The sequence below is a fragment of the Squalius cephalus genome (assembly GCF_949319135.1).
Source record: "Squalius cephalus genome assembly, chromosome: 1".
NCBI classification, from domain to species: domain Eukaryota; kingdom Metazoa; phylum Chordata; class Actinopteri; order Cypriniformes; family Leuciscidae; genus Squalius; species Squalius cephalus.
The window spans coordinates 36,641,162-36,658,898 of record NC_137122.1 but is presented as its reverse complement, the minus strand read 5'-3'; the positions used below and the strand labels follow the sequence as shown (position 1 = coordinate 36,658,898).

Here is a 17,737-nt window from a genome sequence, read left to right as displayed (position 1 = left end):
GAGATTTATATATTTTCTCGTGATTCGTGAGATTGTCGTTTTTTGTCGCTTTTATGTTTAAAAAAAAGTTTTAGGGTTTTTTTGTGGCATTTCCAAGCCACTTAAGACCCAATGTTGTAAAGCAGATTTTTTTTTTTTTTTTTTTTTTTTTTTTTTAGGCTATCATAATTTTTTATGAAGATCATACAATCATGACCATGCCGATTACAGATATGTCACTCAGGCTTCACTAACGTGATTGGTACCATAGACTATAGGCTACCATAGACTGCCATCAAGGCCTCAATAAAGGGGATTATGTGAACAGAAAGGGGATTCACAATGTAAATGTGCAGCCCAGTTACTATGTGATTCTTAATATTCCAGATTAGTAATATTATATCAAATAAAAAAAGGCAGTTGACTAAAATCTTCCATATCACAAATGTGAAAGCAAAATGGCCAGGATCTGTGCTTGACTTAAGAATTTTCAGAGATTCACATTTATGCACATTATTTGAAAGTGGTAAGGAAAGTTCCACAATTAAATATCAAGCTCACTGTATTACATACACTTATGCTGATCCTAACAGAACTGCATTTTTTCATAGGTGATTATGACATGTTCCTGCCTGCAGACAGGTGTTTTATGACCCCATTCCCTGACCCAAACCAGTTACAATGCAGCACCAGGACAAAGGCACACAATGAAATGAACTTTGGCTAACTAAAGGGAAGATTTCAGTGTCTGAAAAGTCTGAGGGTTGCACACCTGACAGGGCCTGTGACATTGTTGCATGTGCCATATTACACAACATTGCCAAAAAAAAAAAAAAAACACTTTTCATTAAATGTTTAATAAAAGACAAATATGCTTAGTTCCTTGAGTTTTATTTCAATTGTTCTTTGTAAAGAAAAGCCAGTGGTCAAGTGCCTGCAACAAGAGATATTAGACACATGCCTCATGCAACAAATAAAAAGGAAAAGTTGTCTATACACTACCCACTGTAGGCCTATGTCTCCTCTGTCTGTGCAGACTCTTCTGTAGATGTGGAATCCTGCAACTTATATTGCAGCCATAAAGCATACAAGTATAAATTAAGTAAAGTTATTTATGCACTTGCAGGTAGGCTAGTTCCTCCATATGACAGTTATCTGAGAGGGTTTATTCACTGTCCAGTGCAATGGAAACAAATGGACATTACAAAGTCTTATACTTTCTTTCCTTTGGAAAGTTAGAAAATGTCCACTTACTGCACATATTTCAGCCACCACTTTCTTGGGAACAGATACAAGTGTTGGTGTATTATGTAAAAGTGCACAAAAGTGGAAAACACAATGTCATTACAATGAACTACACTGGGGGAAAATGTGATCAATAACTCATGGCAAAATATTTTTACATTAACATAAGTTTATCAGTTTTCACTTTCACAAGTCAAAGCAATTCATCATTACTCAAGATTTAACTGTTGAAATGACTATACGGCCTTAATTTAATGCAGCAAAAATTATTTTACACTGTAGGCTACTAAGATCTTTTCTATTTTTTTCTCAGCCTTTTTCTTGGTTGCTTTTATAAACAGAACACCATTTATTTAACAGTGCCTTTTATAAAAGAGACTATAATATAACTAAAAATTACCATTATGTAGAATATTTTTGATCACTTTTATTTGTTCCCATGTTCTAGTATGGTGACTGACATTACAATGCACAAAGTAATTATGCAATTATTAAAATACAAAAATATAGGCTATTAAGTGATAAAAACATCTAACATGGCCACTTCTAACGGATTTAAATTGTCTGCTACTTTTTGCCAGCCCTCTCTCCTGACTTTGAGGTGTTCCCTGGCGTTTTGATTAAACATTAAAATTCCGAATAAACTTCGACTATTAAGTTCTTGCTCTGCTGAGGAGAAAAACTGTGCCCGCTCTTTAGCCACGCTGAACAGCCAATAGCAGCGTTGCTGATCAATGTTTCTACTATCGATACATATCCCCTTTTAACCAGCGCATGAACGCGCAATTATCTCAGATAACTCAATCCAGCGATACTAATCATATCCGGCAAGTGTGTTCGAAGAACCGAGTTAGCCAGATCATGATTCGCACGATGATATCATCTTGGATGTGTCATTTGATCTCGGATGTAATAAGCAACGTACGAAGAACGGGCCCCTGGTGTGATTTCAATATGGTTCGCATTTATTTGGTCTGCTGTCACTACTTCACAGTTTCATCCCCCAATAAATTGATATCCATAACACAAGCTCATGAAATAACAAAGATACACTGCAATAAACTTGACATTTGGGCAGTTGCTAAAAAATTGCTTGCCAATGTGTTAAGTTTTCAAAACCCTTAATATCACAACAGATCATCAAGTGCACATTTCATCATATTTTCAATTGTGTTAGGACAACACTCAAAATCACAAAGAACCCTTTTCACTATACAAAATAAGTGTTTCATCTATATAAATATTTCATTTACAGTGATTCCCTCTTACTGTCAAACTTTTGATTTGCATCTCTTCTTGTTCAGTTTATTTGTCTATCATTTAATACAACTGATCTTAATGGTTTATCAATTAATAATTTGGTACATCCAGACATAGATTCTAATTCTATAGATATAGGTTCTGTAAAATCTATGTTCTCATTGTTCTCATATATTACAATAATCTTGCTGCAGTGAAAGCATGAGGTCAGGTTTTGGAAGAATGATTAATTGTGTAACAAGTGTGATCAGTTTGGATTATTGTACTAAGAGTACTTTTGGAAATAGTACCAAAGTCAATAAAAAACTAATGTGCTTTCTCTTATAAGAGTATTTCTCTTATAATTAATATTATGCAATAGTATCTCATTTTGTAGTCTATAATATTCAAACTAAGTAAAGGATTCCTTGAGCTAAAGAGGTTTTGAATTGAAGTCTTTCTTTTGTAGCCTAATATAGCTCTGCGTTTCTCAACATGACAACAAAAAGCGGGTACATTATGACTTATACACCTTCAGAATTCCCATCTGCCCAGACCAGACTCTCAAAACTATCAGAGCACATCTGGCATGTACTTTTGAAAAAAAACAACAAAAAAAACAGGTTCGCATCTGCTACGTGATCTTGCATGTTGAGACAAGTGAGTAAATCAGGCAGCCTTTACACAGCATGTTCTGATTCTAATCACTGACTGTGTATCCTGAGGACACCTAACAAGAAAGAATAATCCCACAAGTCTAATTACTGTTTGTTGACATGGTGATATGTTAGGACATTTTAGTGAGGTTAACAGATGAATGGTCTACAACATGAGCACTTAATGTTAAGTGTATTTCACACATTATAAAACATTACAAATAATTACAGCAAAAAAATTTGATTCAAAAGCATACGGAGCAGTCTGCTCTCTAATCGCTCTCACGGCATAGGCTACTTTGATGTCATACACAGATCGGTCCGCGCAGCGCCGCTTCAAGTCGAACACACTTAAAAAGACATCTGCTGCATCCAAAATCACATACTTCCCTACTATAGCTAGTAGGCAAAAACAGTAGGCCTAGGTGCATCCCAATTCACGTAGGCGAGAGCGGGGCACATTCTAACGCTTTTTGACTTTCTCAGTTTGTGTAAATCTACTTAGGGTTCAGAGTATTTATTTTTTCCCCACATTTATTTCACACATGTCAAGTACAATTATGTGGTTTTGTTTTATTAATTAAGAGTATACTTTTTTCATAATATACCCTGGAAGAATGGAAGTGAAATGTGACAAGATGCCCATAGGTGGGGTACATTGTAACGTGAGGGGCATATTGTAACATGACCATATGACAGTTTAAAATGCTATCTGATCTAATCAAAAAATATATACAAGACAAACAAAAATATTTCCTCAATAAAATACAATTTTCATATTACATAGTTTTTCAAAAAAAGATTGGCATTTTTTAATAATTAAAAATAAAGTAATTTTTGAGTTTGACAACGAACACAGCTATACAACATAGTTCAAAACATAATAATAATTAATAATTTCTGACTCTCAGTCTTTAATCATCTTTTTCTCATGTTTTCTCAATAGAATTCATAAAAGTATAGAATAGAATAGCATAGTTCTAATAGGGGCACATTATAACGCAGTGTTACAACATGCCCCACCTGCACATCTGGGATTTAAACCCTGCTAGTGTCTTCTAGTTAGCGAAGCATTAAAGAACCATATCAACTGTTAAATAACATATTGGAGATTAAAATAATATCAGATTTGTCTAATTTAAATTAAACACCAAAAATAGAGATGAAAAAGACATTCACTTTTGGTATGGTTAAATAAATGTTCAGTGATATCTTCCAAAGATTTCTGAAGAGAATTTTTTCTCTATATAGTGTTGATATGGGCTAGTAAATACATTAAGTTTCGTCATGCTAGCATGTGTGGAGGTATTTAAAACAAGGGTGTTACAACTAGCCCCGCATTAAGTTGTGCCCTGCTCAACCCTACTTATGCCGTATATCTAAGACTTTTTTTTTAATATATATATATATAAATAGTGCGAGTAGTGTGTTCACACTGAAAATTTCACATAGAAAAACTGCACTTTTAATACCTGGATGATGCACTTAAAAAAACATTGTGGAATGTTGGACACTTCATGAACTAAACTGTTGCAGCTTTAATTACGTAGCGGAGAGGAGGGGCTATCAGACTCCGACAATAATTGACTAAATTACCCTATACAATTCATAAACTACACGGATGAGTAGCCTACTTGGTGCATAAGTACATAGTGTATAAGTGCATAGCATATATTGTGTCATTTTGGATGCAACTTAGGCCATATATGAGACAAAATAAGTATGTCAGAATTCACAGTACCATTGACTTCCATAATAGGGAAAAAAATATACTATGGAAGTCAATGGTACCAGAAACTGTCTGGTTACTGACATTCTTCTAAATATCTTCCTTTCTGTTCAGCAGAAGAAAGAAATTCATACAGGTTTGAAACAACATGAGGGTGAGTATATGATGACAGAATTTTCATTTTAAAGTGGAGTATCCCTTTAAGGCAATTTTTTCCCCCCAGTAAAATAGATTAATAGTTTATTTTGGTTGGAGTATTTGTTTAGTAGGCTATTTATCAATTACAAAACAAAAGCTATGTTTCAAAAACAGCATGTTGTTTGTCTTTACAGTATTATAAAGTAAAACATGTACAACGTCTGTTGAAATGTATGATAGGCTATATTTTAGGAGAGCGTCCCACAGGAGACCATAAAAAAAGGTTTGAAAAGCCCCTTTCTAGACATTACAACAGATTGCAGCTGAGAGTGTAGTCTAGCACGTGCAAGTTCGTCCTCAATCAAGGTGGCTCTATATTATTTCAATGCCCTCCAGCACGTTTTCGACATCCCGGAAGAATGACGAATATGAACAATAAGTTCACAGCGTCTGACAAATCCGCTCCTGTTCAGACCCTGATAGGCTCATCTTTCTCCGCTCTCTGTTTCTGTCTGGCTCAACAAAAACTTCGCAGAGACTATGAATGTAAAAATGAATGTATTTTACTGGCACGGGCTCAGTAAAAACACGGTTGTCTTGGTTTTCGTGTTGAGCGCCGCTCGTTGCTGTCAAACGTTTAATTTGGATGTGAAGTATGCAGTCGTCAAAGAGGGAAACGCAGGCAGTTTGTTCGGACTTTCTGTTGCACTTCACGAGCAGGTCGTAGGAGAGAAGAGACACCTGTAAGTATATTATTTCAATGTAAATTACCTGACCTCATGTCAAATGTCGACGAACAAGATCTTCTCACGGATGTGCACCTGTTGAGCGTTTGATCTCTGCATTAACGTTGTTTTATAAAGTTATTTTTATGTAGGTCAATCACGCCCATTTTTCACAGATTTATTTAGTTATGCACGAATACATTTCAAATGCGATTTATACGAATCGTTACCTGAATGTATGATTTGTTTTATATGATGATCATATTTTCCGTTTTTGAACTAAAGGAATAGTTCACCCAATATTGAAAATACTGTCATCATTTACTCACCCTCAAGTTGTTCCAAACCTGTATGCATTTCTTTCTTCTGCAGAACACAAAAGAAGATATTTTGAAGAATGTCGGAAACTAAACAGTTGATGGACCCCATTGACTTCCACAGTATTTTTTTTTCCATACTATGGAAGACAGTGGGGTCCATCAACTGTTGGGTAAACCAAATATCTTTTGTGTTCATTAGAAGAAAGAAATGCATACAGGTTTGGAACAACTTGAGAGTGAGTAAACGATGACAGAATTTTTATTTTTGGGTGAATTATTCCTTTAAAAGTCATTTTAGTAATGTTTTAATTGTTTAAAGTAAAACAATACAGGTGGTGTAATTGTTGCACCAACAAAACTAATTAAAATAGATCCTTAATGTAACAATTGCATCTTATTACAATGTGCAAACTACATTCTTTTCTGTTCTGGCTTGATATGAAGATGAAATCATGAAAACGTTATGTGTGACATTGTGCATGTCTGAATGCTTTGGTCATCTTCTTGTTTAAGTTTTTGTGCCATTGAATTAACTCGATTAACTGAGGTAAATGATTAACACGAAAGGTCCATTTCACAAGAGGATATGAGACACACTTGCAGGGGCTGGGCAGGTCATGCACCTGCTTGTCTAATGTTTTATAGCCATTATGGTTGCTACAACAAACTTCGCCTTCTTTGTTCTAAAAAACTGTAGCTTAAATATTTAGTTTGAGATTTGATAGTTTGAGATTTGATACTGAAATGAAGTCCTGATGGATACTGCTGGCCAAAAGGTCAGGAATAACATCTGTGAAATGCGCATAATAACTGAATAAATGAAAATAAACAAAATAAGATGTTAGTTAAGGCCTTCTGAGTTGTACACATTGACCAATAACCCCCTGCTGTAGTCAAATATCTAACCAGCTGATCATTTACAGTTGTCGGTAAGTTCCTCTGAGACCCATTTGCTGGTGACTTAAGCAGTAGATTTAGCTTTGTAATTCACTTATTTATGATTCTTTCTAAATGAATGGGAGCTTATGAGTGCTGTGAGACCTGAATTGCCAGCCTCATAAGGCAATCTCTAGTACGGAGCCTTCCAGTGAGTTAGCATGCAAGAAGACTGAACTCAACAACAATATCATATTATCTGCAGTCTAACAGCTATAAAATAATTTTATAGTGTGACATAACATTTTTGATAAATATGCTCGGTGGGAGGAGTAGAAAAACGCCACCTTTGCAGAAATGTGAGTAAGTGCAGGTTTTGCTCTCAATGCTTCTTTTTCATATCCCCAGGAAATAATAATTCCACAGTTGAAAGCCAGCCGTGTTACTGAATTGACTCACACATGCAAGCTGTTTTTTACGAATGGATATAATGTCCTTTGTAACATTCAGCCCAATTGAAAAAAATTTAAACGAAAGACAGCGTTTGAGCATATAAACAATAAATGTGACCATAACAGAGCAAAATAACAATTTGTGGCTCAGGGAAAATACTTTGGCGCTTTGTGGCTTTTTATTTTAAACAGAAGTATTTCTGAAGCATGTTAATTGCTGACAGATATATACAGTATGGTGCTATAACAGAATTGACTTTTCAATTTAGTCATCAGCATATGAAGGAGCCACAAGGATAAACATGTTGAAAACCACAACGCATTAAAGACTCTTATATATAAAGGCCTAAAGCAATATACAAAATGAAACCACAAATCTATCCAATCTTAAAACATGCCTCATGTTATATGGGTGTGATTTCTGCAAGCACAATAGAGATAATCAAATCGTCTGATTTAATTTTATAATGATTTGATTTGACTGCAAGTGGGACACACAACGTACATAGAATGAAGTAAAGCAGACTAAATAAATCATATGACATGTATCTTCATTGTTAACAGATGTAAGAAACTATCCCACAAGAGAGTAGTGATGGCTCATTTCCCTCTGGGGTCTATGAATGTTTTACTCTCAAAAGCAGTGTGGTGTAAATGTTTGCTGTTTGTCATATGTAGTGCGACTAATGTTCAAACAAAGGAAAAACAGATTCAGTGTTTGTCTCTGCCCTTGTCATTGTCCTAGAAGAGTCATCCCAAGCTAATGTGAAGCTGTCTGTGTTGCTAAATAAATTGTCTGGTGACTTCCTGATTGCTTGCCATTGAACCTCAAAGGAAGAGCACTGCATTTGTCTGCTACCCTGCATCTTTCAAGGGTTGGAGCTAATTTAAAATTGAGAAGAAAGCTCTTAAATTGTTGTGGAAACATCTGTCTTTTTGTACTAAGGGTTAGGATATTAGTTCGTAATTTGGAGGAGTTTGCTTTCACATATTGAGAAAATACTTCCCTGTCCCGGTTTATGATTTATGTACGCATAAACTGTTCAGAGGTCCTCCTGATCTTATCTGCACTGACAAAGGACAATTTGAGAACCGAGATAGTCGCGATGATATTAATTGGACTGGCTAGACATTCATCATCTTGTCGACCACATAAAGGACTGGCTCAGTGACACACAAGGACTTACTGTGTGTTCTGTCTTCCTGTGGTCTGATCTTAGGTCACTTGTGTCATGCACTCTCATAGGCTAATTACCTGTTTCCTTCGTGTAGCAGGCAGCGGCTTTAGCTAGAGCAGCAGAACTGCTTCTTTAGCACTGCCTGTGTGCTCAAAGTTCAGTGCAGTTCTCAGATCTTCATGATGACCACAGACCACCACAACTCATCAGTTCTCTGGGAAACCACAAGCTGAAATTCACACGACTGAGGACCAGCTGCAGGATGAACAACTGCATCAAATGCTTAAAGCTACCATGTAAGCTTTAAGCATTTGCTGCAGTTGTTCAGCCTATAGCTGGACCTCAGTCGTGCGAATGATGGATGACTCGATCCTGTCAGAAGATGCATAGCAAGGTCGCTGTGGGTAAATGGTAGAGTAAAAGTACATCTGCTTTCTTTGTTTAATCTGTTAGTCTCCCAGGATGACTTTGAAAATGGCTTGATATAGTTGGTCAAGAGTGCAGGGTTGAGCAATGGCTATACATATATGTATATATAAATTTGCATGGTGTTGAGGAAATAACATTGTTTCTCTCCATTATCTGACCCAGTTCCTCTATTGCAGTACTGTCTCGTTCCTGTCCCATTATAGTTTTTTGTCAGTGTTCTGGTTTTGTGAGGCGTTAACAGATTTGGGCTATATCATGAATTCAGATATAGAAATTAATTAATGGCAAACAGAACTTAGCCTATATTTAACAGTACTGTCAAGTCAAATCCCCTTTATTTAAATAGCACTTTTTACCGTGATAACAGGAAAGTAATGCATTTCGGCTGTTGTTCAGCTGAAGTCAGTTCAGTGTTGTTTCAGTTTCGTTGTAAAGATCATCAATTAATAAATTAATTCATTTAATCTTTAAAGCAATTATGCAAAAAGAAACAAATATGTCATTGGCCAGATCGGTTCAGTTCTCATAACAGTGTCAGTACAGTCAGATCAATAATATTGTTGAATATTAAGTGTCCCCAACTAAGCAAGCCAGGGTTGACAGTGGCAAGGAACCCAAACGCCATCAGGTGACAAAATGGAGAAATTGTTTTGGGAGAAGCTAGGCTCAATCGGGGGGGCCAGTTCTTCTCTGGTCAACGAATGAACATGGTGTGATTATGATTCAGGCTGCATCACAAGTCAGAATGCAGATCGGGATAGGTAGCATTCAAATATTCATCCAGTTCCTTTTGCTTGAAGATCAGATTCATCATGCCGGTATGGAGCCGAAGCTGGCCATAGGGTCTGTGCAGAGGACCTGTCTGGTTCTTGTGGTCTTTGCTGAGGATCTGTTCATATGGTTGTTGTGTCGACGAGGCCTTCACAGGGGATTGTCTAGTAGACACGGTCTCTGCTGACTTTCTGGGCTGCGTTGTGCTTGTGTCCAAGTGCAGGTCCACCATCTGATCTGTATACGGCCCGGATCCGGCTGGCTACGGTAACCTCGCTAATATTAGCGTTGATGCCATTCATCAAGTACATTTGGTGTTACGGGAAGTGTTCCCGGTTCCGGTTGACCTAATTGATGCAGCCTAACAATCCTTTAACAGATGTGAATTATAGAAATGTGATATTTTTATCTGTATATCAATCAATGAATCAATCAATCTTGCAAGTAAAGAAATTAATGTCATTACTGCTGTGCTGTTTGGAAATGTCTGAAGTTGAATCATTAATTTAGCCACTGTATGAAAAGTAAGCAGATCTAGCAGTTTTTAAGGCCTTTCTGTATGCAGTAACACTTTCCTTCCACGAAATGCGAAATACTTAGTTTTGTTTCCTTCCAGCTGCTCCTTCCTTTGTTTTCGGGCTGCTCATGAGGGCTCGAGTGTGCTAGTTTTACCACGGCGTCTGACTATTTTACTTAATCTTCTTTAAGGTCAAAAGAGCAACCATGTCTAAAGTGCTGGAAAAGAGAGAATAAATAGTTTTTGTTGCACTTGCAACATTGAGTTCTTCTAAGTTATCTGGTATAATGAGAAGTAGAAGTGATCGTTCTACCATATTTGTAATGGTGTTGGTTTTGCAGCCTTGGCTAAATGGAGTATAGACAAGACTATCTAAGATGTCACATTTCTTAGAACTGTTAGGTCATTTCCAGTTTGCTCACCTTTGGTGCACACTGATGCGCAGCTTGGCCATTCAGATTAGACGGCCGCAAAACAAACTGTTGTATAATTATTCAATTCATGTATCTGCAATCAAAGTGTTCAATGTGCCCCATTGAAAACTGCTGCACACTGCAACTTTTCCTGAAAGTTCTAAATTTGACAAACATATGCTACTGTTTTGTGCTTTGAATTTCCTGTGTGGTTTTAGGTTGTCTGGCACTTCTTTCATTAGCAGCTGTGGTTATCCGGTTCACAGCTGTAGGTGTCAGAAAGTCTGTGATCTGTCTAACTCTAAACACATATGCATACTGTGAAATAGATAAAACTCACTTGAGCAGATATTTAAAAGCTTTGCCTGTTTAACCGAAGCTTATTTGGGTGGGTTTCTCCCATCCCCATACAACGTCACTTCTCTGTCTTTTACGGCCCTGACGAGAACGTCGGTCTCCTCGGCTGTGAACCGCTCCTGGTGCGCTCCTGGCAAATCCGCCGTTATAATAGCAATCCGCCATGGAACAAGCATGCCTGCTCTTAAAGGGAATGTGAGATGACACTGTGATTGCTTTATATCACGTTACGCCCAAACCACACCTATGAGTAATGTAGCTACTTCAGACCAACCCATTTTAGATTTGGCCGAGATCCTCCTACAAAGTTACTTGCGTTTCGCGTTTGATACTTGCGTTTCAGATCGTTAAAATAGGGCCCTGAGTATTAAAGTTATAAAATGTTATTATAAGTTATCAGTTGAATAGGATAGGAATTCTGAAAACTTTCTCAACCACTACTTTTAATTCATTGAGTGGTCTAGAAAGTACATCTTATGACAGTTTCAGCTGAAGTAGAGTAGGTTTGTCTCGCCTCTGGGCTGGAAGGCCTGGGAGGGAGAATGACTTGCTGTGCATGTGGAGCATCATGGGTTTTAGGATTAGATATTATTCATTAATCTGAAATAGCTGGAATGTCAAGCATGAGACTTGTCACCTTGTGAATGTTCTAGGTGCAAAGTGTTTGTCAGTTTAGTGACTATAGCAGCTCTGATCCATGCTGTACCTGTAAAGAAATGCTTAAATGTCTGTGATAAAGAATATGAATGGTTTTATGAAATATGAACGCTACTGTTAAAAAATGTGGGGTCATTAATTTTGAATAATAAAAGAAGTCTATTATGCTGAGTCTGACCAAGGCTGCCTTTATTTGATTAAAAATACAGTAAAAATAGTAATATTGTGAAATATTATTACTATTTGAAAAACTGTTTTCTATTTTAATATATTTTATTGATGTCAAAGATTAATTTTCCAGCATCATTACAGTCTTCAGTGTCACATGATCTTTCTGAAATCATTCTAATATGCTGATTTGCTGCTCAAGAAGCATTTCTTATTTATTATCAATGTTATTATTAGTTGTACCGCTTAAAATTTTTGTGGAAACCTTGATACCTTTTTTTCAGGATTCTTTGATGAATAGAAAGTTAAAAAGAACAGAAATGATTTGAAATAGAAATCTTTTGTAAAATAATTGTCTTTGCTTTGATCTCTTTTTGTACTGAGCTCTCTAGAACTGTACATATCATTTACTGTACTACTTTGTTCAGACAATTTTTGATTGCTTTCACATTCATTCATCGCTATATGAAGGTGATTAGGGACATGCATTTCACCTGCCTGACCTTGAATGTGTGCAACACAGCCAGAAAGTTTTTCTGTCCTAATCAATTTCTTTGTTTGACTCAGACAGTCTCAAACACTGAGCATGGCCACTTAGCAAGGGACCTTTTTCTGTAAGGACTATTTACTGAGAGGTCAGATTTTTAGAACAGGTCCTTTTGTGTGTGTGTATTTAAAGACACACACATTAAACAAAGGTACAACATGTGAACTCTGGCCCTGAAATTCATTGTGAAACCGCTGAATCAGACACACCTTCTTCTTCTGCAGGTGGGAAGTTGTGTTCCCTGTGATCTGACTCATAGCTGTTTTTTCTCAAGCCAAAAACTTTTAATATCTCATTTAAATCAAAAAGAGGCATATATTAAAATGTAAAAGTGTCATCCCATTAAAATGTTTGTTCTAACCTCTAAACTTCTAAAGGAAAATTCCAAATGTCATATATCTTCAAAAGATTCAATAAAAGTGTAATCTCTGTGTTATTTGCTGTTCAAAAACACCGAATGATGTTTCCATCTTGACAGAAAAGCAAAATGAAGACGAATGCTGTGAAAAAGATTAAATGAATCTATTCAGGTTGAGTCATATGCTCTCAAACTGAGCAGCTTTGATTAAAGGACAAGTTCGGTATTTTACACTTAAAGCCCCGTTTACAGATCGTTTCTGATGAAATAGAATGGTTAAGATTAAACTTTAAACGCATTAAACTTTCGTTTACAAAGACGTGAAACTCACCGAGTGGTCGGGGGTGTGCACTGATATGCTCACACAAAAATCGCTGCAAAATATGCTTTCCAACAGGTTTTATCGTAGTTTTTGTCCAAGTTTTTTTTTGTTTGTGTTTGACAAAAACTACGATAAAACCTGTTGGAAAGCATCTTTTGCAGCGATTTTTGTGTGAGCATATCAGTGAACACCCCTGACCACTCGGTGAGTTTCACGTCTTTGTAAACGAAAGTTTAATGCGTTTTTTGGAAGGATTGTTCCAGTGCCCATAGGCTGCCATTCTGTAGGTGGGGGGGAGAAGCGAAAGAAACCTAAAATTCTCGGGACAGCAGCATGTGTCCAAATTTTAATCTTAACCGTTCTATTTCATCAGAAACGATCTGTAAACGGGGCTTTAAGTGTAAAATATCGAACTTGTCCTTTAAATGAAACCCCAGTGAATGCAATGTCCTCAACTATCTTATGGTTTATACACTTGGCTCTGAGGTATGTGCTGCTTACCACCATATCTGTAGATGATTGTAGTGGTAAAACCCATGTCATGAGACTGGTATCTGTTCAAGGTGGTATGATTCACTGAACAAACTGCAGGAAACCTCTCTGCAGTAGTTTTGTGTTAGAAATCAGACATTAATCGCACATTGGAGTAAAATAATCTGTCACCTTTGAACTGTTTATGACCAGTATATGTTTAGGTTAAATGGTAATGCTTGACTGATTTCTAGCCAGTATGTTAAAGGGGTCATATAATGGTACATGCACTTTTACAAGTTGATTGTACTGAAATGTGTGTTGGCAGTGCCTGTACCCAACCATCATATAATGATAAAAATCCATCCAGTGTTTTTTTTAATCTCCTTATATGTTTTCCCCTGTCTCAAATCGAGCCGTCTGACCGTGTGACGACACACGGTCGGACGCCCCTCCCACGATTGTTAATTGACAGCAGCGTTTCAACACAGACCCGCCCTGAGCGAGCTGTCATCATAGTCCGCCATTGTTGATACGCTGGAGCAGAATGGCGTCTAAGCGATTGTGGTGTTCTGTTCTTGGGTGTAAACATCAGTCTGTCAATGAACTAACGTATACATCAGTAAACACATAGCATTCGTATCTCACTACTCTACCCTGCCAGTACATATAAAGATAGATCAAAGTGACATTACGTTAACCAACCATTCAAAAACGTCCTGTTCGAGCCTTAATTGTCGAACTTCTTCAGGGCCGTCATCTTGTTCCGGGTCCGACTCCGGTTCAAATTGATACGGTTGCACAGATATGTCCTCAAAGACTCCCGCTGCCATTCTTTCTCCAAAATATACCCTCAACTGTTGTCAAGGCAACACTCCACGTGTGTTGTGTCAAAACACCCCACAGAACAGAGGGGCGGGGTGAGCAAAGCTCATTATCATTTAAAGACACATGCACTTAAATGGCGTGCTGAAAACAGAGCTGTTTTTGACCAGGTAAAATTAGTGTTTTCTTACAATACTAATGAGAATTTTTAATAAAAGTATATTACAAACTTTTCATTTAGACCCTAAAGAATCATATTACCTGTACAAAAATGGCATTATATGACCCCTTTAAAGGGTTAAAGTAATATTTCTCCCGAAAATGAAAATTCTGTCATTGTTTACTCTCAGGTCATTCCAAACCTGTATGACTTCCTTTCTTCTGCGAAACATCAAAGAAGATATTTAGAAGACTGTTAGTAACCAAACAGTTTTGCCTTTACCTTTGACTTCCATTGTTGGACGAAAAAAAAGATCACCGAGACATTTCTCATAATATCTACTTTTATATTCCACAGAAGAAAGAAAGCCATTAAGGTTTGGAGTGACATGAGGGTGAGCAAATGATGACAGAATTTTTGTTTTTGGGTGAACTATCACTTACACCAAAACCTCTTATAATTTAGTTTTTAATGACTATTTTCCACACTCTCTCTGACGCTTAGAATTAAACAGACCAGTTGCATCCGCTCCTTTAAGACTTTAAGTAAACGCCCTTTTTGGACATGAGATAAGCTACAGTGCTCATAAAAGGTTCTGTTTTGGTGAACATGCAGCGACGAGGAAGAATCTGACATTCTTTCGTGCTCATTCACCTTCTCTTGACTTTCTCATTTCCTGTCTTGTCCTTGCTGAAAGCAGATCTGGAATCACATGACATGAATGAGGCGGAGAAGCAAGCTGATTGTGGTTGGTGGTGGTGGTTTTGAGGGGGATGTTAGTGGGGGTCCAAATGAAATTAGGCCCAAAGAGAGAGGGAGGGATGTCTTTCACTTCACCTTTCTCTTTCGTTATCCATCCATGTATTCCTCCTCTCTTTCCCTATACCTTTGACTTTGACCTCAGTCTGTGTCCTCATCACAGTCTACCTCACCACAATGTGTGATGCATATGAAGTACAGAAACTGTGTTGCAGCAGAAAGGAGTGTTGCGAAAATGAGCACAAAGGAAACCTCAGACTGCATTTGTTGTTCTCTTGGGGCAGCGTATTTCAGTAATATGTTCACTCACATCATTTGCATACATGACAGGACTAGAACCATGATTTAAAGGGGTGGTATAATGCCCTTTTCACAAGATGTAAAATAAGTCTTTGATGTCCCCAGAGTGTGTATGTGAAGTTTTAGCTCAAAATACCCGACAGATATTTTTATATAGCATGTTAAAGTTGTCACTTTTTGAGGGTGAGCAAAAACGCACCGTCTGTCCCTTTAAATGCAAATGAGCTTCTGCTCCCGACACAGTGGGCGGAGCTTCAAGAGCTCTTGAAAATTTGAAAAACTTTTAGCCTTTTATGTTCAAACCGAAGTCAGGAAGATGGAGAGACTCAAGAACAAGTGAAAACATGTAGACAACATTTCTGAATGGTTAGTTGATGAATTTATGTAGCTTATGTGTAGATAACTTCTAGTCATTGATTAGCATATTCTGTCATGATAATCTTTAAATCGTGTTCCCGGGGGCGGGGTTTATGTAAATTTTAGGGTTAGTGATGTCACTAACCCGGGAGGAAGCTTGTGTAGTCCCTACCAGCCGTTTGTTGTAGTCCTTAAAAAACGATTTCTTTAAAAGCAAGTATCTCCCTTTGCTTTGAACTATGAGCATTGTAACTTTGCAGATGTTGTTTATGCTCAAACAGCAACATTACACACTAACTAAAGTTAAAAAAGTGAAATCATAATCAACCACCCCTTTAAAGGGATAGTTCACCAAAATGTAAATTAGTACTCACCCTCATGTTATTCCAAACATTTATGACTTTCATTTTTTCTGCAGAACAATATTTTATTTTTCATACCTTAGTTGTCCATATGTCCATTTAATAAAAGTCAATGGAGTCCAGTGTTGTTTTGAACCCCAATGACTTTCATTAAATGAACAAAAACAGTTCTACAAAATATCTTCTTTTGTATTCAACAGAAGAAATAAAGTCATACAGGTTTGGAACGACCTAGTAAATTATGACACAATTTTCATTTTTGAGTGAACTATGGCTTTTAAGTAAGTCTACATAATATTGATAATTACAATGGAAATGTATATTGTATTTACATTGGGAAATTGTAAGGAAAATTACAATGGCTTACTAGTTGTCTCTGCACAATAAGCAGGTATACTAGAATCAGAAAATACTACTTAGTGTTATAGTGTTAAGTTATTTATAACTCAAGTTCTGAAATCTATGGTAATTATACTGTCTGACATAATGCATTTCTGTTCAAATTTGCCAAACTGAATTTAATGAAGTTGAAATGACCGCATCTCCCACTAAAGCCAATTCATAATCCCGTTAGACACGAGTCATGATCTGATGAGATCTCATCCCTCACAGAGTGGAATATTTATGAGGCCTCAGGCTGCAAGGTGGATAAAATAGCAAATAGGGTACATGACTCCAAAAATCATGAAACATTAATGAATCTAGTTCGCAGGCAGCACTGCTTTAGTCATTATTATGTCTATCGTGCTCTCACAAATATTGAAATAAAATTCATTGATTTTGTGATTATAGTTTTATGAAATGCCTCTTTAATTCTGCTCACTTTCCTCAAGGGCTCTAGAGGATTACATCTATCCCTTGATGGCAGATGGGGATGTCTTTAAAGGGTTAGTTCACCCAAAAATGAAAATTCTGTCAGTAATTACTCACCCTCATGTTGTTCCAATCCCCTAAGACTTTCTTTCATCTTCGGAACACAAATTAAGATATTTTTGATTAAATCTGCATAACACAAAGCAGCACTTCTGGGTTGTACGTCAGAACGTAGGCTCACTATTGGCCGACGCTGGTAATGTGTGTGTGATGCTGGCCAATAGTGAGCCTATGCTCTGACGTACAACCCAGAAGCGCTGCGCTGTTACACGACTACGTGAACTCCCACAGAGGCCCACACAGAAGAAAATGAATAGTTGAATAAAGTCGTTTTTTTGTGTGCACAAAAAGTATTCTCATCGCCTGATAAACTTATGGTTGAGCCACTGTAGTCACTTGGACTATTTTAAACATTGTCTTTACTAACTTTATGGGCCGGCAAGTTTCAATTACAGAGAAGCCTGTGAAGGAGTGAGCCAGCTCTCAGATTTAATCAAAAATATCTTAATTTGTGTTCCAAAGATGAAAGAAAGTCTTACGGGGTTGGAACAACA

At 37.0% G+C, this 17,737-nt stretch overlaps 1 protein-coding gene across 1 annotated transcript in view; it reads left to right on the top strand.

Annotated features, from left to right (window-relative positions):
- Nucleotides 1-5,345: 5,345 nt before the first annotated feature.
- The window catches only part of itga3a (integrin, alpha 3a), a 34,106-nt gene continuing 21,714 nt past the window's right edge, over nucleotides 5,346-17,737 (top strand). Inside the window, exon 1 of the mRNA XM_079873586.1 lies at nucleotides 5,346-5,729. Within this exon, the coding sequence (XP_079729712.1) occupies nucleotides 5,527-5,729 (203 nt within the window). The 5' untranslated portion in view covers nucleotides 5,346-5,526. The remainder of the gene's footprint in view (nucleotides 5,730-17,737) is intronic.